The sequence below is a fragment of the Parambassis ranga genome, chromosome 12, assembly GCF_900634625.1.
Source record: "Parambassis ranga chromosome 12, fParRan2.1, whole genome shotgun sequence".
Lineage (NCBI taxonomy): Eukaryota > Metazoa > Chordata > Actinopteri > Ambassidae > Parambassis > Parambassis ranga.
This window is the reverse complement of record NC_041032.1, coordinates 12,847,855-12,875,610: the sequence shown is the minus strand read 5'-3', so window position 1 is coordinate 12,875,610 and position 27,756 is coordinate 12,847,855. Positions and strand designations below refer to the sequence as shown.

Below are 27,756 nucleotides of genomic sequence, written 5' to 3'. Positions count from 1 at the left end.
TAAAATCTCCAACATTGGTACTTTGATGGGATTATTGATATATAATATTGTTAGCCTAAAGACATTTTTTCTTCACACTATTTGCTGCAAATTAAAGCTAAAACATACCTAAAGTTGATAAATTAAAGATTGTACATTTTTCTGGTGTTGCATGAGAGCATGTATGGACACATCTGCATGCATGCATGAAAACATCCACCACTGCACACATAAACACTTTCACACACATTACTATTAATAGTGTGCTAAACTTAGGAGCCTTTACTTGCAATGTAAACATACTGTGCACAGACACTCACTGAAAGACTGGCTGTTGATAAGCCTCTGCATACAAACACACACACACCCTTTAGGTACACAAACAAAGAAACACACAAACTGATTTTTATGTCGCGTTCCAGGAAAGGTTCTTTATCAGTTGTCCTTGGCTGCTCCAAAGCCTCCCCTGCCCCCACTGGCTGGAATTTCCTGTTTAAGCTCCGTATGAGGCCCTGCTGTCTTAAGGAGGCATTCTAGTCGCCTCTCACTCTCTCACTGAGCCACCTTTCTGCATATTCTGCCCTCTCCTGTGCAGCATATTCCTATATTGTATGGTTGCTCCACTCACACTTGCCTGCATCTCTACTGTTCCTTCAGTGTTCAACTGTGGTGTTTGTGCTTGTTTTCCTCTGTGTGTGTCTCCACTGTACTGACAGCCCAGTGTGATGCCCTGGCTATCTTCAGAGATCCCTGGCGTGAGGGTATGTGCCCTTGGACTACATCGTGGAAGCCAGCACCATGCAGTCCATGGGCATATACACTTGCCTCATGGCTTGGTTCTTCATGGAAGCCCATCATGTCCATGCTGGACCGTCGGCCCCCGAAACACATAGAACCAGAGTCGGAGTTGCTGCTTTTTTTATGGCATACAAGTACTCACATCCATATTCCTCTTCTCTTCTCTCCTCTCCTCTCTTCTCCTGCAGGGTTTCATTGGAATCCCGGGCCTTTTTGGCCTGCCTGGGCCTGATGGCGAAAGAGTGAGTTGTTTTTTGTACAGTCCCAATAATTGCAAAAACATAAAATGAACGCAGCTCATTGCCCTCTCAGATGACAGCAATGGCTGTCCTGCTATTTCATTCAGCTGTCTTGTTGTTATTATATTGCGAGTAACAGCCCCCAGCTGCTGTATAAAGCTGTGTGGGAGTGTTGATGACTCATATGATAAAAGCCCCCTCTTAGAGCCTTTGACCTGCCTGAACTCATCAAGGCTTCCTCCTTCCGTACAGCCTTTAAAACATGGAACGATTAGCCTACTTATGACATGCTCCAGGGGGGTTGCGTCAGCGCAAGGCAGGCTGTAATCAGGACCCCTCCATCGCCAGCCAGCAAGATGTCTCATACCTTAAGCTGCACATACAACAGACGGTGTCTGCCTCTGCACTCCCAGGAGAAGCTGGTGTTTATTTAACATATATACGTATGTGCAAGGTGGAAGACGTCTGGAAAAATGTTAGATAGGCTGCAGTCAGCTGCTCCTCACATCTGTTGCAGGGGATGAGAGAGCCTTACTGCTTTGGCTTTGTAATTGTGTGTTTTGGACTTAAACCCCAAGAGTGTTGTATTATGGCTTTGATATGGCTTTTACATAATGTCTGACTTTCTTTTTTTTTCTGTCTTTTTTTCCTCCACCTTCCCAGGGCATTCCCGGTGAACCAGGGAAGAGGGGCAAGATGGGTAGGCCGGTAAAGTTTTGTCTCAACATACTTTACAGATAATCTTTCTAAAGTGTCATGAATTGTCTTGAATGTGAATGATCTGTTATCAATAATGGGTAAACTACAATTTTCAAATCATAATTTAATTCTTCATGCTCACCACCCCGTTCTGGTGATTATAAAACAATCAGAATTTAGTTTATTTTGGGTCCTATTGGTGCAAAGCCTCCAACACCTACACATGTGAAAATTTATAAGGTCTGCATTTACGTCATTGTTTGAGTCAGCTCAGTATTTCCATGGCTGTTGGAAGGGTTAACTGAGCAGAGTACAGTGCAGTCCCACCAGCCGCATGTCGGGGTCTTGGATGCAGCAAGAAAAAGGCTTTTGTTGGAGTAAAGGGCTTTTGCCCCCCCCCCCCCCCCCCCCCCCCCCAGCCAAGCCAAGTCATTTGGAGGAAGCCGTTGATTCTGCTGTGTGTGTCAGATAGTGTTCAAAGTCTGACAGAGTGTTTGAGAAGGAGTGTGTGTAACCCCCAAAACATACTGCTGAGATCATACTGCAGCTGTTGCTTATTGGCTTTTCAGTAAATAAGGCCAAAACATCTGAACACACGCAAGCCAGTGTCCGCTTAGTGTGAAGCTTTTTAGTGTGAAGCCTTTTCTGTAATTAGGCGAAGAAGCCATGGATGCAAACTCAGCAGTGTGTGTGTCTGTGGGTGGCTCCTCATTCATATAGGGCTGAAATATATAAGCATTTTAAAGACTGTTAAGGTTATTTTAAGTTATATTAAAATCTTCAAATGGATGGGCTTCCATTATTGTTCTGACAACAGAGTAGCAGATGAATCTGTGGTATAAATGTAACTGGAAAACACACCTATCATGAACGTTTTCATCTGATTTCTGTGCTCTTGCATGGAAAATGGAAACACAGGACACATAACAAGATAATCCCTGAGAGATCTTCTCTCTCCTCCCTAATGGAGGAGAAAGAACAGAAGAACCACGTGAACTTGAGCCAGACGTTTTAATGGCCACTCTCTGTCGAGGAAACACACACAGACACACAGTCCACCGGCTACCAAAATGGGATGAGGGAATAGATATAAAACAGTGGAAAGCATTGAAAGTTTCCATAGTATGCTGCCAACAGCTCTCTCTCACTGTTTTTGTGTGTATATCTGTTTGTTTGTCTGCTGGCAGTTGTCTCTGTGGCTGCACTTCTTCCACATCAACCAAGTATCTGACAGAGCTGCTGCTGTTTGATGACATTTGAAGCTCAAGCTGATACCCAGCATTGTCTGAAATCATGTAAAAGCAGCTAAGCTCACATGACCATCCTCAAAGGCTTTTTAAGTGCTTGGCAAAAAGCAGCAGTTCCCACATTTGTCCTTACTTTGTACAGCAGTGCCGACAGCTGTGTGATTCATCTTTTGGGTCACCGTTATGCTTCGTAGACTTCTGTTGCACTTGTGCTTCCCCCAGCGCGCACAGTTTAGTAGCATAAAGCAAGTTCATGCGCAACATTAACCGTATTTTTGTACAGGGGGAAGTTCTGATCCTGCTTCAGCAGCTCCGGTTTTCTTTTTTTTTACTCTGAACAGTAGCATCAGTCACAGGTCAAAACGAACCTATTCAAATACAAAGCGTTGCTTCTAGTCAGCAGACTGTATTTTTAAGTTGGTAATTAAAATAAATATACATGCTGCATATCTAAACCATCTCCTCTTACAGAAATAGCTGACATTTTCTAGAGGTAACAGTAATTAGCATTTAGGAACAATGCACTGAGGCCAGAACTCAGCAGAACCCAGCTATTACGAGTTTCTGAACGGTCTGAGTTTAGTGCGTTGGCCCTCACTCTCCCTGCAAATGTGGTTTCTCTTCTGCTGCACCACCAACTGTTAGCATAGCTCAGATTAGCTTGCCATTTACTGCTAAATGAACAGAGTAATTACTTGGCTCGTGGGCCCTCTTGTTGCCTTTAGAAAGTGTTTTCAGCCTAGAACAGTTGGCTTCACCCACACCCTACAGCTGATAGTTTTAATGCTTCTAATGGGGGCCATTATGTTCTTATTTCGTACATATTTCAAATGACTTTATGTTTAACATTATATTTGATTCAGTGAAATTGTTATAATCGCTGTGCTATTACAGTAGTAGCACTCTTGGCTATGTAACAGTCAGCTGCATTTGTGAACATGTGCTCTGTGAATTTGGCTCTGTAGTTAAAGACATAATGATTTTACTCTACGTTGGAATTTGTGGTACAGATGGAACTAAAACACCCTCTCCAACCAGAAAGTGATTTTTTTAATTGTTTTTTTAAGTGCAGCAATATGTCTACAACAACGTGCAACATTATTTCATATCAGCAGTGGATCACATGTAGTTACTGTAGCTGAAGTTTGAACAGAAGTGATTTAACATTAGTTTTCTACTTTATAACTTTACTGGTTTGTTCCTCTTTTGTGTGGAAAAAAAACAACTACATATTTAGCAGCTACAAATACAGATATTTGAATGTGGAGAACACAAACTGTGCCAAAATGAGGTTTATAATTGGACTTTATTGGATCAGGTGGACCAAAATACTTCTGTGCTGAATGATACTGTTCCATAAATACTGGATTTAAAAAAAGAAATAAAAAAAAGTTTGTCCACATCAATTTAAACATATAACTGTTTGTTTAAATCAGTCAAACAGAATGGGGAAAAAAGAACAGGTATGAGAGAGACATCAAGAAGTTAGCATGCTAACTAGCTGATGCCAGCCTATATGCTCATATAATTCTACCAAGGAGCTAACAAGCTGACATTTTTAGCCTAGCATGAATCTATTGCCATGTTTCTGCTTCTATTTCTCGTCATGTAGACAATTGTCCGGATTGGCTGTTTCTGATGATTTCCGTGCTATAGCGTGACAAAAGGTTGGGCTAAGAAAGAAAAAAACACAAACAAAAACACTGGGCAGCGTCCCCACTGCATAAAAAAAATTACTATATGTTTTTTTCAGAACCTTTAAATGCAGAAAAAATTTTGTGCTGCCCCCAAGTGGCCAAACAATCTGCTCCAGAAAAGGAAAAAAAAAATCCTTGTGTGTGTAATTTTGTGAGCAGCCCAACATAAAAGTCCTTCTCTCTGTTCTCAGGGGTTTCCAGGGGACTTTGGGGAGAGAGGACCACCTGGACCAGATGGAGAGCCAGTATGTCACACACTCAGCTACCCACAAACACCCACCTAAATACATAACCTATCCGCATGCTCACAAACACACAGCCTTCCCACACAGAGCAGTGGGTTCACTCACACACACACACGCACACACACACACACTCCCCTGGTGTTTTAGTGCTGTGACATTTTGGCAGTAGTGGTGTGGTTAAATCATCTGGCCGTCCAGCAGTTTGCTTGTATTTCTGTTTTGTTTGATGTTGCTCTGGACAAGCTTTACTACTGTATTTAATTTCATCCCATGCCTTCCTCTCTCGTTGATGATTTTACTTGGCGCACTTGTTAAAAAACCTGCAGTGTGAAGTGGGACCAGTTTCAAATGCAACCTTTTCCATTCACCATTGTAAAGTGGCCACCAACACGCACACCATGCAGTATTATTAGGAGGTGATATCCAAGAACAGTAAACGATGTAAGTTTTGAGTAATTGTTTCCAATTTAGCAATGATGGGTCAGAACACAGTCCGTAGCATGTTTCTGTCCATATGGAAGGCATTAAATAATTTCACCTTAGCTTTTTTTACTATTTTGGGATGTTAGCTGCCATTCTTAGAAATGTGGCACTTCATCACATGGACAATAAAAACATAAACACGTTGCACACAAGTTGCTCTTTGACACTCTGAAATACATGAAAACCCCATCACTTTTCTGATGGGGCAGTCTTGTAGATCAGGAAACTGCTCATAAATCCTGCCTTAGCCCTGAGGCTTTTCCTCTTCCTGAGAGCAGAACTCATCTTCCAGGGTGTGGATTATCCATTGGACCTCAGTCTATATTTTAAATAATCTGTACAGAAGGCTCATCGACTACAAAGGTAATACCTTGGATTTAGTGGTACTACTGTCAGTATGCAAACTGAGTTCCAACAAAGTGTTTTGGAAGATAGAAAGTTTAACATATTTCTTTTGTTTGTTTGTTTTTTTGGATAGCTGCAGTAGAGACAGATGAGAAGGAAGTGAGATCAAACCGGTGACTGTGCTCATGTTGTATCATTCACCCATGATATGTACATTGTGCAGGACTAAACCTGAATGAACTGGTCTGATGACCTGCTGGTGGCCTTAGGGATCAAATACAGTGAGCAGCATCATTGGAAACATCCTCTGGCCTCTACAAATGTCACTGACTCTGATTCACTTTTTTGAGGTAGAACCAACTTGCATATTTGAAAAAGCCACAGTGGGACGATGGGCTCACATCCCCCTCCACCTTTAACACATACACACACACACACACACACACACACACACACACATGCACACAGTCCCCTCTTATAAGCTACTATGAACACTGAGCCACTCTTTTGAGCATGTTTGCTTTAAAAAGGGCCAATAACCCATGAAACTTGCTCCTTCTCCCTCTCCCTTCATCTCTCTCTCTCTCTCTCTCTCTCTCTCTCTCTCCTCCTCTTCCTCTCTGACTAGGGTGACATGGGAGCCCCCGGTCCAAAAGGAGTTCCTGGACTTATTGTGAGTAATGCTCCCATCAGTTTAAGCATGTACTTTTCCCCAAACACGTCTTCCATAAATACATAGCTGTAAAAGACTATATTTAAATGAAACCAAATATGTGTTGCTTAATTGAAAAAACACCCTCAATTAGTTCCTGTCACCATTTACAGTGCCTGCTACTTTGGTGGGAAACAAACCATAATCTGTAGGTTGTTTTTATCATTGTAAACATGTTTTAAATGGTGCAAGTGGATGGTTTTCAGAGTTATTTTTGTGAAGTTGAATTATGTTAGTTATCCCTTCATGACTACTGTAGTTATCCACAGTTTCATCAATCAAACAGACCTTAACAATGCATCTTTCATTCTTGTATTAACTATTTTTGGACAGGAACTGCCCAGCTCCCCTCTCCCCTGCCCACCCATCACCTTGCCCTCCATGCCTGCCCAGCCTGTCACAGCCACATAATTGCTTCTGATTATACCGTCTGCCTAGTTTCTCTTGTCGTGTCCTGTCTTCACCCTTCGTGTTGCCGCTCCTCCCGGTCTATTCTAGGCCACCGATGATGGTAGTAGGCCTGTAATTGAAGGATTCTCTGATTACAGCTCTTCTCTGTATTCCGTGTCCCCTGTGTCCTTCTGATCCGACAGCATAATGTACAGTACACACAAGCAGGGCAGAGCTGCACTTCAAAGATATAAATATACAAACACCCTACTACTCAGGGGACGGCAGGCACTCAGCTTTGGATGAAAACTGACTGCTGCTGAAGATTGAGTGCTCTTACTTAGAAATACACAAATCAGACGACAGCAAGGACCTCAGCCCAGAATCCTGAATTCAATTATTGAACATTATTCAGTAGATTGTATTTCTTCATGCATTTCTTAGGATTTGTGAGCAGGAAATGTGTTGTTGATAATAGCAATTAAGTTTGAGTGGACCCTCTAGAGTAGAGCAGTGGAGCCCCACAGTGGAGCAGATACTGTTGGTTGTAGAAGCTAATCACTTAAGTAGGATGACTCCTGATTGCATTAGATTTCCATACTTCTGAAGAAGAAACATTTTCACATTTGAATCCTCCACTCTGAATTGAAAATGATTTGTTGGGCCACATTTTACAACATCCTCAGCCACACATGCAGAGAGGCTCCACTGTTCACTGAGCCAAAGCCACTCTTTGATTCAGACTTCAGATAAAAAACAATCTTGGCTTCTGACTGCTCTATTCCTTCCCCTTCAAAACCAGTTGTTTATTATTATCCATTGTTTGAATGAATTTATTCTTGAATTTAATGAATCCCAAAGTGACATGGTGTCTTTATTTGATGTGTGTTTGTTAAATGAACGTCATAGGCATGAGCCACATGTTTATCTGTTTTTTCACATCACTGAATGTTTTTTTTTTTTGTTTATCCCCTCTTCTGGCGTCAGGGAGATATGGGACCTGTGGGAGAAATGGGCCTTCCAGGACCTAATGGACTGAAGGTAAAAACCTAACACAGACAGGTGGAAACTGTTGCCTTCACAGTCTTATCTTGCATCGGCTTGTTTGGGCTGCTGTATGTGTGGAATGGAAATTAAGCTTGCATGGAGTTTGGATGAGTTGCTGTTCTGCCCAAAGCATCAGTGAGGATTACCTCTCTAACCTGTTTGTTGGTGCTTGTTTTAGGGGGTGCCTGGCAATCCAGGAGAAGCAGGACTGAAAGGTGATAAGGTGATCTGAATATTCCTGTTATTGGCCTGTGTTTGAGAAACATGTGATGGATATGTTACTGTCCAACCTTTAGACATAGAGCATGCTTTCATTCAAATTTCTGATGATTGTTGACATGTTTCCATTAGCATTAGTTGGTTGTCCTCAACAGGGAATGGACAATTAAATTTTTGCTACCATGTGCCCTCCTGTGAATGTGTGAATAAGTTGACATAAAACCTCCTAATCAGGGCCGAGAAAATGGTGGAGAAGCTTGTGGCAAATTAAAAAAAATCGTGTTTAACATGTTTAACTGGAAAAAAGTGGAAAAAGTAATGCTGAGATATAAATCCCAGCCACCTTCTTCTGTTTGTGGACTTTCTTGGGCGGCCAAATGACCACACATATCATTTTAAACAAATCATCTAACCCTAACCTGCACCTACACCATAATAAACATTGCCCTTTAAACTTAAATAAAGATTAAGGTCTATAGTTATTTTGGGTTCATAATATTTGGTCTAAAAGGTTGTTGCATCACTTCTTATTTGGCATAACCAAGCTAATAAGACTGCTAAAAGTTACGATTCCTCCTAATGTGCTTTCATTTTTCTTCTGTTTGTGTTTGTTCGTCTCGCCCACTCTCTCTCCTGCAGGGTGAAATTGGGATTCCTGGAGAGCAAGGGGAGATCGGGTACAGAGGAGACAAGGTAGCTCACCTCTGCTGCACATTTGTCCGTGTCTTCTAACAGCCTAAACTTCATCAGTCCATGTCCTCCAATCCAGCTTTTGTTGCAGAACTGTATCTTTGCAAAAATGACTTAGCCAGATGTGTGCTGTCCAGCTTATGGAAATTCCCTCCACATTTGTCTCTGTGTGTAAGCAAATTCTAACCCATCACAGAACAGAGTGGCCCCTAGAGATAACAGAATACTGAGCAGAGTCATGCATGTCTAATGTCTGTTTCCCCAGAAAAGAAATCAAGGTTCTGCTTTTTTGCTTCTGAGTCCTGCCTGACTGTCTGTCTTAGTTTTTATGTGTTTTGTTTGTACTGGATAGGGCATCCAGGGGGCTCCAGGATTACCAGGCATACGTGGGAAACCAGGACCACAGGTAATAAATGCTTCTCAGTGCTAAAATGTGCACAGATTTGTATCTTTTTTGACCTGTTTACTTTTTTGTGAAAGAGGTGTATAAGAAGACAAAGCTTAAATATTTGTCCAATATAAGGCTAAAGTAAGCAGAGGGGATAGTAAAACTAGGAAAACAAGCATTTAGGATTTACGTGACAGTCTATGTGCAGTAATTTCCCAGTTTTGAGGTCACCATTAAATTGCTAGGCAACCATTTGAAAGTGGTCTCTCTATGGAAGTCACTGATGCTCCCAAGTTATTACCACTGCTATCTCTGATGTTAGTCAACCGAAGCCTTTACTAAAAGTTTTTATTTTACAGGGCAAGACAGGCGAGAGAGGCCCAGATGGTCCACCTGGTCCGCCAGGCCTTGAGGTCTGTATTTGCACCATTATTGCTGCATTGAATCTAAAAAATATTTTTCTAATTGGTCATATTGATCAATACCATAACAGGGTTTTCCAGGTGACATGGGACCACCGGGAGAGAACGGCCTTGAAGGACCAAAGGTGAGTACAACCTCACAACATTTTGGATGAATAATTTAACAACAGAAAAAGGATTAAGAAACCATGGTAACAGAGGCACACTGATTCTTTGAGCTAAAGCATACCATTAGCACATAATGCTAAGCTCGTGATAATGCCATTAGTTTTGGAAGTATCTGGACATTTCAGACAGTTCTATCTGACCCACAGACCTGCATTGCTTTCCCTGCAGCCATCCTCCTACTGTGGCTGAGAACATGTGTGTAAATACTACATTTACCTTTTACACCTTAGCATTAATTTTACTGCTTTTTCCCCATCCAGGGAAAACTAGGGGCCAGAGGTTTACCAGGGCCACGAGGGGTGCCTGGCTTGGAGGTAAGACTGTCGGACGCCGCATCAGAACGACCCCAAAGTGCCAGAAAAGCATTAAAAGTTTTACGACACAAGGCTTCTCTTTGCTGAGGGACACTTTATGTCCCCAAACATAAAGTCATGCTAAGATCAATATCATCTGTTTCCAGGGAGATGAGGGCCCGATTGGACCACCAGGCCCAACAGGACTGGAGGTGGGTTATTATATATACACCTGGTTCAGAAAGGAGGAACCACAATTAAAAAATCAATGAATTAATGTTGGCAGACCAAAACACTGTGAGTTTGCCTGTTTGTTGAAATTGTAATCCATGCAGAACAATCTAAGCAGCCACTGTGTGCCTTCTAATCTCAGTAGTAAGCTCACAGTCAATGTAAGATTAACATACAATATGTCTTGCAGTATAGTTTTATCGCTCAGCTTAAATCATGCATTCCAAAATGTGTTAAACCAGAGTTTATAGGGGATGTAGCTAAGGTGATAAAGTGGGTCGTAGTGGGATTATTTTTGTTTGCACATATGCATACTATTTTACAGACTTTGTTTAAGCTTATGAACAACCTGCAATCCCTGCTCTTGGCCACCAGGGGGTGATAACTGCCATCACTATGTTTATAGGCGGCAAGAGTTATAACTGCTATAAAGTGCTGAAGATGTTAATGAGCCTCTGCAGAAATATAAGTTTTCTTAATTTTGTTTAAAGAACCAAGATAATTTTATATTTATAGATATATTTTTCTTCCCAGCTGCTACTTTTTACAGAAATATACATCTTTAAACTTCCTGCTGCTCCTCTGTCTGTACTTTCTGTCACTCTGGCCTATACTCGGTTGCCTGTCTCATTCTCATCCCCCCCTTTTATCCTTCATCTGAAGGGAAGTCCTGCATGACCCCTTCAGGGGCGGTGATTGATCTCTGGCCAGGTGCCACAGGTCCTCCTGCACATAGCTGTCTTCTCTCTTCGCTTCTAGAACAGAAAGACCGACTGCTCTTCTTCACTGCTTCTTGGCACAATGCATCCTCTTCCTCTGAGTCTTTCTTTCCTCTTTTAGTTAGACATGAACACAAATCCTGGAAATCTCATATTAGTTATCATTTGAAATAAGTGCACTGCACTGTCCTCTAAAAGCTGCCAATCTATCTGCAGTAAAACATTGGAATTGTTGAGTCACTCGCTGACCTGGAGGTATTTCTGGTAAAAAAAAAGCAGTTACCCCCTCTTTTTCTCTTCCTCCTCCTCCCTCCTCCTCTTAACCCTGGGAATTACTGTCTGTGCAAGAGGAACATTACAGTCACTGAACGCTTTCACAGTCTGCCAAAATGTAATGCCAGCATTACCTGTGGACGCCACTGCTTTTATCAGCAGCATGTGCAGGACAACAAGGCTGCAGACTGCCTCCCAGCCCTGTCTTCAAACTGTCCTCTCATAAGAAACAGATCATTTATGTTCGCAGAGAGTTTGTAATAAATGTTAATGATGCGTTAACTGTCAAGTGAACGTCTGTTATTCGCTCTTCATCATCAGGGTAGAATGGGCAGGAAAGGATTTCCTGGGAAAGTTGGGCCAGAAGGAGTTAAGGTGAATATTTGTTTCCCCTCATTTTTCTTAATAAAAAATCTCAAATTAATTATTATGAAGCAGCTAATAGGGAATTTGTCTCTGTAGGGTGAGCCTGGTATCACAGGAAAAGCCGGATCCATGGGAGAAAGAGTAAGAATTGTTCCTTTTGCAAGTCCATTTATTCAAACGTTTTATCCATTCATTCTCACAACACTGATTCTCTGTGTTTCAGGGATTGGTGGGTTTCATCGGACCTGTGGGAGAGGCAGGACTGGCAGGAGAGAAGGTGAAAAATAATCAATTTCCATCCATACATTTATTAGAATATCTGCACAATGTGATCATGGTGAGTGAATGCTGTGCTTGATGCATTTTTCAGGGAGACAGAGGGGAGATGGGCCTTCCCGGACCGCCTGGGGAAAAGGGATCAACGGTAAGATATAGTGAACAGTTGGGGGGATTTAACATTTAAAATGTGAGCTTACAGGTGCTTTTCTCTTGAAGCTTCCTCTTAAAGGAAATCCTAAGAAATGAACATCTTAAGCTAAACTGTGTCTGTTATTCCCATGGGAATATACAGACTTGTGGGGTTAGGTCAATACTACAAGAATATGACCAAAAGGGCGGCACATCATTGCCCCATGTTTTCTCAGCAGTGGTTTGGCACTTGGCAGGTGACCTTTGGCTGGAAAAAGGTGGTATAAACAAAGGAGAAAATAAAATCCAGTGGATCAATTCCAATATTTGACCTTCTTGGTGTTATCTGATGTGCACAGGAAGTGCTGACTTCTCTTCTCAACGCTGAAAGAAAGGGGATATTTTTTATAGCCTGTCACATACTTACTCTTTAAACAGAGCGAGTGACTTCTCTGTCATGTTGAGTCTTCATCCTGATATACTGTATATGACAGGCTGAAGTGGATAAGAATTTAGTCATCATTCTTGGTGAAACAGAGAGAGGTTTCCTGCTGGCTGACAGCCAGTTGGATTTCTCTGAGGACCTCACCACACACACACACACACACACACACACACACTTATAAGGAAGTTCTCTGTTGGCCTGCTCCCTCAGTTGCAAAACAGAAACAGACCCTCTGGAAAAGACTGCATCATACAAAGTGAAGGAAGCTGACCAGCAGACGCTCGTAGCTGCTAACAGAGAGCTCATACTTTCTGCATTTCGATTTTATTCCAGTGGACACACGACATCAGAGCGGCCTACTGTGCTATAGACTGGTTATAAGTTATTGCACTCAGCTGTCTGACCAAAATAGTCTCCCATTATATAGTTATGCTTTTACAAATGGACCGGCCAACAAAAATAAGCTCCAATAAAAAAAGAGAGAGAAAGGCAGCCCAAAGTAGTAGGTTTTCTGACATAAAATCTTCTCCTCAGGCTGTCTGCTATTCTCTTTCCACAGTTGTCTCTCAGTGTTACATAAAACGTAGGTTCCAGTGCACAGAGCGTTTCTGCAGATGTATGTTTGGCTGTATTCCCCCCCCAAAAAAAAAAATCAGTACAATTTGGAGAATGTAAACTGAGGGCTTACATTGAAAGCCAAAGTCTCTGCAGAGATGTAATATATGTGCTGTGTGTGATTGTATGCATACTATAGGGTCACCCAGGGACACCCGGTGAGACCGGACCTGCTGGACCACCAGGAAGACCAGTAAGTTACAGTGCTTTTGCACTTTCTCTTTTCTTTACTTTCACCCTGGTCGATCACAGGCCCCTCGTTTGCATGGGGCATTAAGCAGTAATAGAGAGAAAACAAAGATGCCTTTCAGTCTCTCTTTACAAAATCAATCTTTTTAGCAGATGACAGTACTCTGTAGTGTAAATAACACACAGTCTGCAGCAGAAGTTTCCCTGAATGTTATGAGACCTGGCAGCCTCCTGCTGAACCTGCATTTACCATCCTGTCAGTCAAAAGCCCAACACCTATAACCAATTAGAAGCTGCCCCTGCCCTTCGTTTCCCCTTGTCTCTGCCGTGGTTAGGTTTGACAGTGTGCCGGGTGAGCACTGGTTGAAGGTGGGGGCCACTGAGCCACCAAAACAAACATAAATATGGGTCTTTGGGGTGCTGCGGGACAGGAATCCGGAGCAGACCCTTTAATTGGTGTGAGTGACAGATCTAACAACAAACCCCATAGTGTGTTCCTGAGGTCAGGCTGCCCCCCTAGGGTCAATATCCAGGGGCTCTGTCATCTGTCAGTGTAAACCTTTGTTCTATCTCTCCTTCCCTTATTCTGTTCCATTTCTCCTTTCCTCTTTAACCCCCCTTTCTTCTTTGTTCATCAGGGCTCTTCTGGAACAGCTGGGCCAACCGGTACCAGAGGACCTAAAGGCTTGCGGGTAAGTTTGAAGCCAGCTTTAGGTGTTGACTGGTCTTCTGTTGTTATAGTCCCCAGCTATAAGAACAGATCATAAACTTGGCTTGTTTACAGATGACTCTCTGTGTCGAATATGCTCTGATGTTCCTTTATGTGAGCTATGTGCTGCTCCTGGTGGAAAACATAATGAAGTGATATGTAGCTGCCTCTCCACTGATGTCATGTGTGTTTAAGTGCACATATGAGGGTTCAAAGTTGAAGTTCATCCTCTGCAGAAGTCAGTGCTCATTATAACTCGCTGGAGAAGCTCCAGTGACGTAAAACAAACAAGTCATTTTTTTATTCCATAAAATGGAACAATGACTACTGGTTATAGGATCTGCTGTTAGTCCAGCTACAGTACATGACTTGTGTTGCGGTTGGAAAATGTGACCTGGCTTTTGTGGCTAATCTGGATGCTGCTTGCAGATAAATATAGCGAGCTGTGGAATATATGGGAGGATTAATAAAAAATCGTTTTTTAATCTTAAGCAGAGAAGTCATACATCATTCAGCTGTACTTTTTAGACCTGTAGCCCTTTCAGAATACTTTTACAGCTGGGTTTTCTGTCAGAGGACAGAGGATTTCATTTTTCATTAAATTGTATTGTCAATAGTATTGAAGCCTGCATTACATCAATCTGATCTGTAATTACCTTGTTTTGTGTCTAACCTACATTAGAGTTCATCACTAAGAATTGGGCTGTTGAGGATAGAGGGGTGCTTCTGTTGCTTTTACAGGAAACTTAAAAAAAATGCAAAAATGTGCAGAGTGGAGAAAAAAAATGTTACAAGTTGCACCTGTGCTTAAACCCTGATCAGCCCTGCTGTGTGGAGAAAGAAAAAACATATATATATATATATATATATTGCAATAGACTCATATGGATGATGCCAGTAACTGCAACTGAGATTTGTCAAATTCCACCTTTACAGCCTTATTAAAAGTGAAATTGTATACAACTCCAGAGGATTTCATGGAGGATGAACAGCTTGAACTGTACCTGAACAAATACAAGAGACCTGATAAGTAATGTTGCTCGTAAAATCTGTCATCCGGAACAACAGACTGCCAATAAATTCTCAAATTCACTGAGAATATTCAGGTGCATTTAAAGTAAATGTGCCAATAATACAGAATTTGAGGAAGATTTTTTTACTGGTTGGTTTTCCTTCTTTTTAGGCCTGTAATAGAACGATTAAAGTGGCATAAAACTTCATTGAAAACAGCATTTATCTGAAGCATCTGTGGTGTGCATGGAGGCCTGGCTTGGTGGTGGGCCTGGACACTCTCTAATGTCTCAAGCTGTGTTTTCAGTTAATACTAATGTCAGCAGCTTCTACTGCCAGTAAATCTGCCTGCTGCTTCAGGGCTTATGCTGACTACTACAACTTCAGGATTAGAAAACTAAGGTGCCAAAGAGTTGTAGAGGTTGTTCAATTACTGATATATCACGTCTAACTGGTTAAACTTGTACACAAACAACACACAATGTTGTTCTCAGAACGACACCTAAAAACACCATATATCTTTTAGTTGTTTGCTATTTGGCTGGAAGCTCAAACACTTAATGTTGACAGAAACATCTGGCTTTACTCAGATATGAGTGTTTCCTAAAATGGAAATATTGTGGATTCAGAAACAAGAGATTAAACTTTATACTGCTGCTGTCTGTTTTATATGTATGTAAAAAAATGTTTAAACTCGTTGACTCAAACTGGTGGATGTGCGCCACAAGGAATCACCAAGCATTGTGTCTAATAACTCCTCATGAAGTCTAACCAACAAATCCTTGCTAATGTTTTCCATATTATGAAGCATATTCATCTCACCATCCCTCCCTCTCGGCAGTCTGTGGTTATTATGGAGCTGTTTTAATTTTACATGCAGATGATGATGTTGATTGTTTTGAATTCATGCTCCTGGTGTTCCCTCTCTGTCTTTGTTTGAAAGGGCTCAGACTCTCGTGTTACGAGTTAATGTCATTAGTTAACTAAGCATAATATTTGAGCGTTTTTCCACAACTGGATGGGTAGAATATTTTCCCTGCACATTGGCTAATCAGGCTATGTAAACGCAACCAGCGGGTAGCAGGTACCCCAGACAGGAATGTTAATGAGCATTGCTCATCCAGCTCTATGTATAATAGGCTTATAGCACTTTAACTAGCAGTGTTCTCCTGGGCCAAACTCCCCGTGTTTGTGCCTGTGCCGTGTTATATCTGATTTCTCCTTTTGAATAGTAAATGGTCCTGCAGCGACACACAATTAGCTCCAAGTGTCACACCGTAGATTGTTGAGCATCCTCTTAGTGTCAGTGAGCCGAATATCCACAGAATATATGAGAAACCTGTCTCTGGTGCAGGTGCAAAACAGATGGGCTGTATTGGGCTGCTGCCTGGTTCTCATTTATTATCACTGCTCACCGGTAGAGCAGACATTTAAGCACTTCAGACTGATTATGTTTGACAGTTGCCGCCATGTATTCTAAACAGTCAGATTGCTCTGACAGTGTGTGTGTTTGAGTGTGTGCTTCAGTTTCCTATGTTGAATCTACAGAGTATTCAAATAATTTAGTGACACTGCAGATGGATCACGTAGCTGTTTTCATGCTTATTTTTTTTCACACACATCCTCCTATAAGTGTGTGCCAAACTATACAGAGATGTTTGTTTACAGTGTGTCGTCGTAGCTGTCTGGCAGTGTTACAGTGACCTCTGTTGGTGAAGTGACAGCTGTCTTGTGTTTCAGGGAGCAAGAGGGCCTGATGGTCCAACAGGAGAGATGGGGTTAGAGGGCAAGAAGGTAAGGATGCTGGCAAGTCAAACATGTGTACACATTAGAATAATAGCTGTAAAATAGCATATTATGGCACAAGCATATATGAAAGTTTCTTGGATCTTTTACACTATAAAATGGCAAGCTACACATCTCCTTCCACTCAGAAGGCAGGAAATATCCAATAAACTGATACGTCTGGACAGTGGCTATCTCTCATATTTCCCTCACTCTGCAGGGTCCAGATGGTCCTCCAGGAAAAATAGGTTTCCCTGGACCACAGGTAAGCTCTGGAGTACCTTTTCTGCTTTTCCTCTCGTATATTTTTGGGTACTTATGTTCCTCTGGAGGGGCGAGACATCAGCGTGATTTAGAACACCTGCATGATACCAGTAGTATGTGGGCCTCCACAGTCAGAAACGACATATTACACTTGAAGGAGCGAGAGAGCAGATGCTGTGAGGTTTCTACAGACTGGGGCCAGATTTACAGTCATACATGACAATTGAGCATTTTGTTTTTTTACATGGCTCAGTGGGATATTTGAGAATATTTGCCTGTAATTAAAGTTTGGAAAATATTTGGACACCTGTTGCTGATAATTCTTCATATATGGAACATTTTGAAAAATCTAGATTTATAAGAGTCTTAAGGATACATGCAGGACACTCGATATTATACAAATATTGTGCTCACATTCTGTTTTATATCAATAACAAGTTATCAACTGGACATTAAAAATAATGTCTAATTAATCATGTTTTGTTGTCTCTCTCCAGGGAAAGATCGGAGAGCCTGGGGAAACGGGGCCTAAAGGTTTTCCTGTGAGTTTCTTATCCTTATAAAAATACTGTATATGTAATGTAAGACAATTCAGTATGGTAAAAACATAAAACTTCATGACACTCGTTCCATCTCTAGGGTATCCAAGGGCCTTCAGGACCTACAGGAGACAAGGGAATAGCAGGCGAGCCGGTATGACTCCTGTCACTTCATCCTTTCTGCATCCTTGCATCTCTCTCCTCTTGTTATCTTCATCATCCTCAGTCTCCTGTCTTTTCTGTTTCTTTCTTTTTTTCCATCCTCTGCAGTTCATTAGCCTTTTCCTCTCCTATTTTTATTACTTTAGTCTCTTTGGCTGCAAACATACAGCTTGGTTAACACCCCAACCCTGTTAGTACCAACGTATAACAGTCAGAAGCCAGGTAGTTTATGAAGCACATTTTACTGCTTATTAAAAATATATCTGCCTGTATTAAATGTTTCCTGCATAGCAGCCAGAGAGTTGTCTCATACTTCACACATTTTCTGTAGTGGCAGGAAAGTGAACTGCAACCACACTGAGAGATGGATGGCTGAAAAGAGACCTCAAATTTAGTGTTAAATTGCTGAGCTATCGAGTTATAGCAAGTAAACATGTCACAATTGCCATAATAGATACAACCGTTAATGTGAAATACTTTGTGTTTTTGATAAAATTGAGGCATAGAAAAATGCCAGATTTTTAAACAATGCTATCTGCATCATAAAGCAGGTCTACCACAGTGAAGACTAATACACTATCATAAATAATAGCTGACATCACTGTTATAGCAAACAGATGTGACAATCATGAGTGTCATGACTTGATAGTCAGGGACAGTCAAGTAAGGGATAATGTTTGTTATAATAATATAATAATATTATAGGAATATATTTAACAAACTTAATGAAGATGCTGCTTGACTCTACATCTGCTCAGCTGTGCTGACAGTATTGTAAACAGAGGAACTGGAGTATGCTCTGCTAGGCAAAGTGTGCAGTTACATGATATTTAAATTAGCAGAAGCATCTTTTTCTGAGCTATATAAGCTGGCCAATATGTCTGTGATAGGCTACAACATCATCTAACGTTGCATGATTAGGCAACAATTATAATAATTATGAGTCATAAGATGCAAGATGGAGTATGAATAAAAGGTGACCTCAGTTACATTGTCTATTTAATGAAAGTCAGTTGATAGGTTTGTGACCCAGAGACCAACCATTATTCATATACACTGAGATTAATTAAGTATTGATGGCAAGGCATTAGCTGCATAATTAGTGGAACAGTAAGTCACTGTATTCAGAGCCAAACTGTGCACAGATGGCTCACTGATGTATCTGCTCTTGGCTCAGTCACATGAACATTAAGCCAGAGATTTCCCATTTCTTCTGCATGTTCGACTAGAGCTGATTTAGATCAGTGTGAAACGTCATCAAACTAGTCATTTATCTATGTTGTCTTCTGTAGGGACCAGCTGGGCCACCTGGAACTGTGGGACTGTTGGGAGAAATCGGTCAAAAGGTGAGAAACACATGCTGCATGCATGCATAAGACAGCGGTCTTCATCTGCACGCTGAGGACTACATGATTAAATCCAGTTAAATACATTTATACATAATGGAACTCACCCATTATATGTTAATATGTTATATGATACATGTAATATGAATAATCAGACCGCACTCATTATTTTCCTTTCTTTATTTTCTGGGTTGTTTTAAGGGTCCTCCGGGCAAAGAGGGTGAACCAGGTCTGCCAGGCGAGCCAGGGGAGAAGGTGAGACAGTGATACTGTTGCAGCTTATTCTGGATATTCTCTGTGTTTTTACACTACAAGAATCCATCCAAATACCTCTGTTTTTGTGTAACAGGGAGACAATGGACATGCTGGAAACATCGGAGAGCAGGGACTCATAGGACAGCGGGTATATTTATCTGCACTGCATCAAATATTTGTCATTCCTAACAGGTGGAGCCACTGTCCATGAACTTGTGTATGTATTTGTGTGCAGGGAGAGCCAGGCTTGGAGGGGGAAGCTGGTCCAGCTGGTCCTGATGGAACCAAGGTGAAACATTTTTCCAAATTGTCACTGATATTGATCGATAAGTCTGTGACCCAAAGCTGAGGTGGAGCTTTAAAGGAGTTAGTTACCGTGCTACAAAACAGCTAGAGAGAGTATAAGAGTCTTGTTGTTATTCTCAGGGTGAAAAAGGCGACATGGGTCAGGAGGGCGACAAAGGAGAAAAAGGTGAAATTGGACTAAAGGGAAAAGAGGGCCCACCTGGAAGTCCTGGACTCACTGGCGTCAGGGTAAGACACCTGTCTGTCTGCGGAAATCAATGCACACATTTAAACCAACTCAAGTATCTTAATGCTTGTTTGTTTTCTCACTGTAGGGTCCAGAAGGGAAACCTGGCAAAATCGGGGAACGAGGCAAATTAGGCCCAAAGGTACAAACATCATATTATCACCAGGTTAACAACTAAAATCACAAACCTAATATATCTTTTATGTATGTTCAGGGTGCCAAAGGTCATCTAGGTCACCTTGGGGAGACTGGGGCAGTGGGGAAGACTGGACCACCTGGTTTTGTTGGGCCGAAGGGGTCCAGAGGAACTATTGGACACGTGGTAAAGTGAAACAGTAATGTTATATACACAATAACTGAAAACATGCGCATTTTACATGATCAGTATACAATGAATAGGGACTGAAAACAAAAAATTTTTTTGTGTAGGGAGCTCCTGGTCGAATGGGTCAACAAGGGGAAACTGGTCTTGCAGGCTATGAGGTAAGATTATATTGCATGTTTAAAACTTGTACCACATTAGACATTAAACAGGTCTGTTGTGGTTATTTAGTGTACTCAGTGCATAACATAATTTCTTGTGTTTGTCTGTGCAGGGTCATCAGGGACCGCAAGGCTCAATGGGGCCTCCGGGTCCAAAAGGTGAAAAGGTACACCTGAATCCTTTAAGATGAATTGCTGTTTGTGCACCTGTATCTTTAGTTGATACCGTTCCCTGTATTTCCAAGAATTGTAGCATTATAGGAGTTCTTTTCTGTGCTTGCAGGGCGAGCAGGGGGATGATGGGAAGGTTGAGGGTCCTCCAGGTCCTTCAGGTGACATAGTAAGTCACGTCTGGCTTACATTTTTTTTCACCTTCCATCATTCATCTTCTGTAATATTGCCAAAACCAGATCATTTTGCAGTTTACTCATACATTATCCTTGTTTTATCAGGGAACTCCAGGTGACCGAGGAGAGAGAGGGGAACATGGAGATCCAGGATACAAAGTGAGCAGAATAATTATCATTCTCATTATTGCTATGATTGGAATTATTTATTTGGTTAATGAGGTTAACATTATGTCATTACGTTTAGGGTCAAATAGGTGTGGACGGAGAGCGAGGCAGACCTGGAGCTCCCGGACAACCAGTGAGTGTCAAAAGCTGTGCTGCTGTGATTTTCTGACACACTTCTTTCATTGTGTTTGCACAAACAAACACCCCAGGCGTGTTCACACAGGCTGGCTTTCACTGAAATGTTACATGTTCAATTTCAGGGACAGCCTGGACCTCGAGGGCAGCAAGGACCCAAAGGAGCCAAAGGAGATCAAGTAAGGACATTAAAAACAAAAAAATATTTGCTGTGTGTGATAGAAAGAGAATGTGACTTGCATTTTACTCCACAACATTAGGTGTTACAATTGTAGACCATCTTCAAGCTTTGAGTGGCTTTACTCCAATACTTTAAGCGTGTAAAGAGGGATTGACTCTTGTACAAGAACATTATTATATTGGTAATATTAACTACAACAACCACAAGCAAAAGCTATGGTGATATTCACAATAATGTTCTCTTTAGGGTCAAAAAGGCAAAAGGGGTCAATCAGGATCAAAAGGAACCAGAGGACCAGAGGTAAGCCACTGATTTTCCATTCATCCACAGCTGCCTCAGTGACTTACAATTCCATTACAGAAGGCAGATGTGTTGCATACTCTCAGCCCTCGAAAATGTATAATCATGACACAAATACTTGGAGAAGATGCATAAACAAAACATAGATAGAGTAACTCAGACAGGTGAATGCTGAAGGCATCAAAGAGGAGCAGGTGTAGTCAAGTCCAAGTTGTCTCTTCCCCTTCAGGGTGGTGGTGGTCCTCCAGGTCCAAGAGGTGTGGTGGGTCCAGAGGGGCTGGAGGGTGCACCCGGGATAGATGGAGTTCCAGGAAAAGATGGCAGTAAAGGCATGCCGGTGAGACAATCAAAAAAAGATGCATGGATAGTTGGGTAAATTATTTTTGCAATTAATGTTCTGCTACCATAATCTTACTCTCTGAATATATATGTTTAGGGAGAACATGGTGATGATGGGGAGGCTGGACTTTCTGGTAAAGCTGGTGCTGGTGGTAAAACTGGCCCTCCAGGACTCCCAGGAGATCAGGGAGCCTTTGGACCAAAAGTAAGAGTGGATCCATATTGAACAATACATAAAAACAGAACACAGGTGTTCTGACACACTCAAACATCTGATTTTCTTTGCCTCCATCCAGGGTGAGCGGGGTCTGCGAGGTCAGAGTGGACCCCCAGGAAAAAGAGGCTTCAAAGGCGGAATGGGACTGCCAGGGCCACAGGGGGACCAAGGACCTAAAGGACAACCTGTGCGTATCAGTCACAGACACAGTACACACACCAGTGAGGTCTTGTGTCATAATATCTATGTAGGATATATTTTTTTTGATTCCTCATTTAATTCCTGTTCAGGGTGATACAGGAGAACCAGGATTTCCAGGGATTCTGGGAGTTTTTGGACCAAGGGTATGTTCATCACAAAACAGCAGCACAGTAACAAAAACACAGTATTGTTTCAAATCAAGTAATAAAAACCATCTAATTAATTATGCCATTTTCATCGCCACTATATACCACATGTAATCCATTATACATCAGAATAAACAAATAGATCAGAAATGGAGTATATGTGTCCTCTGTAACGGGACATGATTCAGAAATAAATTCTAATGGTAATTTAGAAATGGTGGCATTGTATCACTTGTCCAGCAGAGTGCGCTCCACCTCGTAGCGGTTTCTTTTTGTCAGTGGGAACTGTCATGTCGCCCATCAATTTAGTAATTTTTTACTTGCTGAAATTCACATCTGCCCCAAACATCCAGTAATTGTTGGGTCTAAAACACAAAGCTGATACTTTGAGGAATAACTAGGGGAACAGGTTGATCTGTCTTTAATAGAGTTGTTAAAAGAAGAGAGTGTAGCTTTTTAGGAAGTGGACCAAGACTTTGTGTCATAGTCAATATTCAACAAGTGTTTGACAATTTAGCATTACATAAATAAATATTCAAAGAAAATAGCCGATACATGACTAGTCAGGAAAGGAACATGGTCAGCTAAACAGAAGCAGCTTCAGCAAAACGTTTCTAAGTCTTTGCAAATTACAGACTGTTCTCTCCCATCTCAGGATCCCATTTATAAACAAAACACACTTTGAAGAAAGCCAACAGAGCTTCTCTTCACTTCCTGCTCATGATCTGTTCCTCATAATCCCATCTGGAACAGCCTGTAAACCACCAGCTTTCAGAATAGCTTTATGATTTTAAACACTGCATCTGAGGTATGAAGCAAAGTTTCCATCGTGTATCAGGAACACATCGTCTGTGTCTGTGTTGTGTGTCAGTATTGTATGTTACTGAAACACAGAACCCAGAGCCAACAATTGTCTATATGGAAACACTTAGTGGATTTTTTTAGAAGAGGCACAGATATATAGTCAGATATAGATAGAGATCAGGGGTAAAAAGTGTGTATAAACTTGTATTATTGTTGTTTTCAGGGGCCTCCAGGAGACTTTGGACCAAAGGGCATACGAGGACCAAAGGGCCCACAGGGCACAATGGTAAGTACGCACATTCTCTATAGATGATGATGCTGAAATGCCCTGGACATTGTATTTCATTCGACTTCCTCTCCATCAGGGAAGAGGAGGAGTCGTTGGCCCTGTGGGAATCATTGGCCCCAGTGGAAGTGCAGTATGTATTATACTCCACAAAGGTTTTAATATGTCTCTGTGCTGCTGCTGTTCGTCTGTAAACTGACTGTTTTTGTCTCTTCACAGGGTCCTCGAGGAGAGAAGGGCAACCGTGGAGAGACTGTGAGTCTTCTTGGCCTCTTTTTCTTTAACTGTTTACATTTTCTTCATTTGATGAGAACATTCAGACTGAAAATGTATCTTTTCTCTCTCTGAACAGGGATTTCAAGGCCCAAGGGTATGTTTGCATAACGTTGACTTTTTTCTCTCGTTAAAAATAATATTTATTTTACTGAAGGTGCTTGATTAGAGCAAATATATTCATACAGAATGGCATGTTTTTCTTCTTTATTAGGGGTCTCCTGGACCGCGTGGTCCCCCTGGAATTCCAGTAAGTTTTCCACCATGTTAAGTTTGGCAAAATGTCATTTTTTTCTATCACATTGTCTAAATAACTGTTCTTTTTATTCCTTTCAGGGTCCACCAGGTGTCCCTTTGTCATTTGTAAGACATGGTTTGATTTCTTTACAGCCGAATATATACTTTATGTGTTGTTACAAAAAGTACAATGGCAATAGTAACATATATACATTCTCCTACAGAAGGAAGATGGTCTTCTGTTTGTGGAATCACGCACCTCACTCAGGACTGAGGTAAGAGGCTTACGATGTCCAGAATTCTCCACATCTTTTAATAGGATACAAACTATGCAGACTTTTTTTGTCTGTCCATTAGAATAAACCAGTGATGGACCTGCCGATGCTGGACCAGGGTGCAGAGATCTTTAAGACCCTCCACTACCTCAGTAACCTGATCCAGAGCCTGAAGAACCCACTGGGCACTCGGGACAACCCCGCCCGCATCTGCAGGGACCTGCACAGCTGTGAACAGAAGCTAAATGATGGTGAGGCTGCAGGTGATGATAGAGTTTGTGAGTATTTTTTTAATGCATAACAACTCTAATGATGGGAGATGTGTTTGCATTTTTTCAGGCACTTATTGGATTGACCCCAACCTGGGTTGCTCTTCAGATACAATAGAAGTGTCTTGCAACTTTACTGGTGGTGGACAGACTTGCCTGAAACCAATAACTGTATCCAAGGTATTTAACACAGACCCGATGAGAGCCGCAAAGTCAACGCAGTGACTGTATGAAGAAACTTGTTAACCAGCTCCTTCTCTGTGCTTGTGCAGCCGACAGTCAGCGTTGGTCGCGTGCAGATGAACTTCCTGCACCTGCTCAGCTCAGAGGCCGTGCAACATATCACCATCCACTGCCTGAACGTCTCAGTTTGGAGGTCAGCTCAGGATCAGCTGGTTGGCCACGGGTCAGTGAAATTCAAGGCCTGGACTGGAGAGGTGTTTGAAGTGGGAGGAGAGCTTGAGCCAGAAGTGCTGGAGGATTCCTGCTGGGTAGGAATACGCTCTTGAGAATTGTTGTAATTTCCAGGCCTATATAACTGAGTGTGATACCCATGTTTTGGACTTTTAGATACAAGATGGGCGCTGGCACCAGACCCATTTTCTATTCCACTCCCTGGACCCCACCCTGCTCCCTGTGGTCGACATCCTTCACCTCCCAAAAACTAGTCCTGGCTCGCATTACCACCTAGAAGTAGGCCCTGTGTGCTTCCTGTGAGGGCTGCAGTGGAAGTCCTCTGTGCGTGGAGTTACGGATAACCACCTCTACAAGACTTATTCCTGCAGGCGTGCAGATCGGAGCAGTCTCCTCCTTTCAAGACCCACACCCCCTGCCAAACAGATCCTGCTTCACTCTGCCACACTCCCATTGGACTGCATACACAGAGGGAGGAAGAACAGGGGAAGCTGGTTAGGGAGGGTGGACAAAAAAAAATAAAATGAGGAGGAGCAGCAGGGGAGTTCTTGCACTAATAGCTTCTCACTATGGCAATAGCTTCTTCAAGCTCTTCATGAAGGACGTCCATGTTTGTCTGCTTGGAGAAAATACAGGCCCTATGCCACACACAGTCTCTCCAGAACATTGCTACGCGAAGGGAGACCAAGGCCAAGTTAATCAGCGGACATTATAGTAACTTATTTTTGTAACTGTATACAGTATGTATACTGTGTGTACTTTTTTGGAAATACCAGGAATTCTATCAGAAGAGAGGAATTAATTGGGATCACTTAAATGTACATAATATATATATATTTGTGCTTTATATTAACTTTTATACATGTATATCTTATGTAAAGAAATAATCTTTAAGTGCAATAGAAAATGAGAAGATAATTTGATATTTTAAACTTAAATGGAAGGATTTTTCAGGGGGTACCATTTTTATTTATCTTTGGTGCTCATCTCATCATCATCCTGCGTAGGTGAATTAATCCAGAGAAAGACTCATTTGCTTAAATTGAGCATGTTTGTATTTACTCCGAATGGGAGATTTTAGTTTCCTCCCTGATGTGGGAAAAAAAAAAACAGTGGCGCCAAGCCAGCTCTCAGTACAAATTACAAATAATGCAAACAAGGCGTCCACATGGAGAAAATCAGTGTGTTGTTTCTAAACATTATTAAACTGGATGCCACTGATGATTAGGTAGAATTAAATGGAGATTAGATGTCAGACTGAGAAAGAAGATGACTATGGAGCTCTACTTGTCAGTAGTATTTTCTCGATAACTGTGGAGTGTGAAATTAGTTCCTTATCATTAAAAACTAGAAGGGCAGGTGTTATTATTTAGCCACCTGTCCCATGTTCAGCGAACACAAAGGTACAAGGAGAACTGAGCCACACAAGAGAGGAGAGCAGGTAAAGGAATCCAAATAAAACCTCCATCTTTTATCCCATCCTCCTTTTCATGCATGGTGCTAAGTCAATTATCTAAGGGGGCTCATCGTAGTGCTGTTATTACACCACTTTGCTAAAAAATACTCTGATGTTTATAGTGCATACTTGCTTTGACGACTAAAAATACTGCCTTAGCTTCATACTGCACTACAGCGGTAATATCCCATCCAGCAGAGTTCCCTATAATAGCCAGCTTTTTGTTCATTGTTGCAATTTACAGACATGCTTATTCTGAGAGAAAATAATTTAGAGATAACTTTAAACATTTTGTATCCAGTATAAATCACAGGCCGTTAATGCCGTGTTTTTACTTCTTTTCTGTACAAAGACACCCCCGCCCACACACACACATACAGCTGTATGTCTTTTTTTTTTGTGGAGATAGTTTTAATTAAATAAAACATGTCTTTGTTGTAGCTGGACACAAGTGTGTATAATTGTGTAAACCTTGCTGTATACAGTGGAACCCCTCTCGCTAATTTAATGTTATTTAATGTTGTGGTTGCTGACTGAGGAAATTTCTGTTGGTTGAAGCAGTACTACTCTTTCTGACAACGTTATATATCAGTTATCCCAACTGGTCTTGGAGTTTATAGATTTTTTTTTATGTGTAAATTTGGGGCTCCAGAGAACAAATTTATTGCAATGTTAATTCTTTTATTTTTTTATGTTGTTTTTTTTTCTCCTTTATGATAATCAACCATGTACTGTACCAGGACTGTGCTATACTATAACTTGTGTTTTAAAGAATTATGCAAATATGTGAACATGTTTTTGTTTTTTTGTTTTTTAAATAAATCTGTTCTAGACAATAAAACAAGCTAAGAATACCTCACAACTTTACAGACAACTTGGAGCTATATATATATTTCCTTAATAACTAAAAATCTGTTTGGAAACATCAACCAAGTATAGCATGTTTGTTATCAAAACTCTGAACAAGGTCCTTTCTGGTGCCTTCATCCTTTATCTCTTTCTTTAGTCATTGTTCAATGTCCATTTGTTCAATAAATACTTTCAATTTGTGTGTGGATTGTTCCTTCTTACAGATGTTGGCTTGAATACTTCCAAACAAGGCACATAAAACACCTGAATATAAATAAATCAAGGTCTGTCATGCAGTAATCTGAAGCCTTCGGGGCCCAAGGTACTTTTAAATTTGAAATTTGTTACATAATCCAACCGCATGGTGTCGCTGTTGTGTTATTTTCATGTGCAGCTTGAGCCACTTGTCCATGCCAAAGAAATTACAGATGTTGTAACTCCTTCCTGTATGGGCGATAAAATGCTC

The 27,756-nt window shown here is 41.4% G+C and overlaps 1 protein-coding gene across 1 annotated transcript in view; it reads left to right on the top strand.

Moving 5' to 3' along the window:
- The window catches only part of col27a1a (collagen, type XXVII, alpha 1a), a 54,259-nt gene extending 27,046 nt beyond the window's left edge, over positions 1–27,213 (top strand). Inside the window, exons 11-61 of the mRNA XM_028418299.1 lie at positions 966–1,019; positions 1,680–1,724; positions 4,851–4,904; positions 6,361–6,405; positions 7,822–7,875; positions 8,060–8,104; positions 8,740–8,793; positions 9,143–9,196; positions 9,538–9,591; positions 9,672–9,725; positions 10,029–10,082; positions 10,229–10,273; positions 11,606–11,659; positions 11,747–11,791; positions 11,874–11,927; positions 12,021–12,074; positions 13,258–13,311; positions 13,946–13,999; positions 16,768–16,821; positions 17,033–17,077; positions 17,574–17,618; positions 17,716–17,769; positions 19,070–19,123; positions 19,325–19,378; positions 19,473–19,526; positions 19,614–19,667; positions 19,805–19,912; positions 19,999–20,052; positions 20,125–20,232; positions 20,340–20,393; positions 20,507–20,560; positions 20,677–20,733; positions 20,846–20,899; positions 20,988–21,041; positions 21,169–21,222; positions 21,471–21,524; positions 21,754–21,861; positions 21,961–22,068; positions 22,160–22,267; positions 22,371–22,424; positions 23,455–23,517; positions 23,597–23,650; positions 23,737–23,772; positions 23,870–23,887; positions 24,005–24,040; positions 24,127–24,153; positions 24,252–24,302; positions 24,385–24,553; positions 24,642–24,751; positions 24,844–25,062; positions 25,142–27,213. Of these exons, the coding sequence (XP_028274100.1) occupies positions 966–1,019; positions 1,680–1,724; positions 4,851–4,904; positions 6,361–6,405; positions 7,822–7,875; positions 8,060–8,104; positions 8,740–8,793; positions 9,143–9,196; positions 9,538–9,591; positions 9,672–9,725; positions 10,029–10,082; positions 10,229–10,273; positions 11,606–11,659; positions 11,747–11,791; positions 11,874–11,927; positions 12,021–12,074; positions 13,258–13,311; positions 13,946–13,999; positions 16,768–16,821; positions 17,033–17,077; positions 17,574–17,618; positions 17,716–17,769; positions 19,070–19,123; positions 19,325–19,378; positions 19,473–19,526; positions 19,614–19,667; positions 19,805–19,912; positions 19,999–20,052; positions 20,125–20,232; positions 20,340–20,393; positions 20,507–20,560; positions 20,677–20,733; positions 20,846–20,899; positions 20,988–21,041; positions 21,169–21,222; positions 21,471–21,524; positions 21,754–21,861; positions 21,961–22,068; positions 22,160–22,267; positions 22,371–22,424; positions 23,455–23,517; positions 23,597–23,650; positions 23,737–23,772; positions 23,870–23,887; positions 24,005–24,040; positions 24,127–24,153; positions 24,252–24,302; positions 24,385–24,553; positions 24,642–24,751; positions 24,844–25,062; positions 25,142–25,288 (3,300 nt within the window). The 3' untranslated portion in view covers positions 25,289–27,213. The remainder of the gene's footprint in view (positions 1–965; positions 1,020–1,679; positions 1,725–4,850; positions 4,905–6,360; positions 6,406–7,821; positions 7,876–8,059; positions 8,105–8,739; positions 8,794–9,142; positions 9,197–9,537; positions 9,592–9,671; positions 9,726–10,028; positions 10,083–10,228; positions 10,274–11,605; positions 11,660–11,746; positions 11,792–11,873; positions 11,928–12,020; positions 12,075–13,257; positions 13,312–13,945; positions 14,000–16,767; positions 16,822–17,032; positions 17,078–17,573; positions 17,619–17,715; positions 17,770–19,069; positions 19,124–19,324; positions 19,379–19,472; positions 19,527–19,613; positions 19,668–19,804; positions 19,913–19,998; positions 20,053–20,124; positions 20,233–20,339; positions 20,394–20,506; positions 20,561–20,676; positions 20,734–20,845; positions 20,900–20,987; positions 21,042–21,168; positions 21,223–21,470; positions 21,525–21,753; positions 21,862–21,960; positions 22,069–22,159; positions 22,268–22,370; positions 22,425–23,454; positions 23,518–23,596; positions 23,651–23,736; positions 23,773–23,869; positions 23,888–24,004; positions 24,041–24,126; positions 24,154–24,251; positions 24,303–24,384; positions 24,554–24,641; positions 24,752–24,843; positions 25,063–25,141) is intronic.
- The last annotated feature ends 543 nt before the right edge of the window (positions 27,214–27,756 follow it).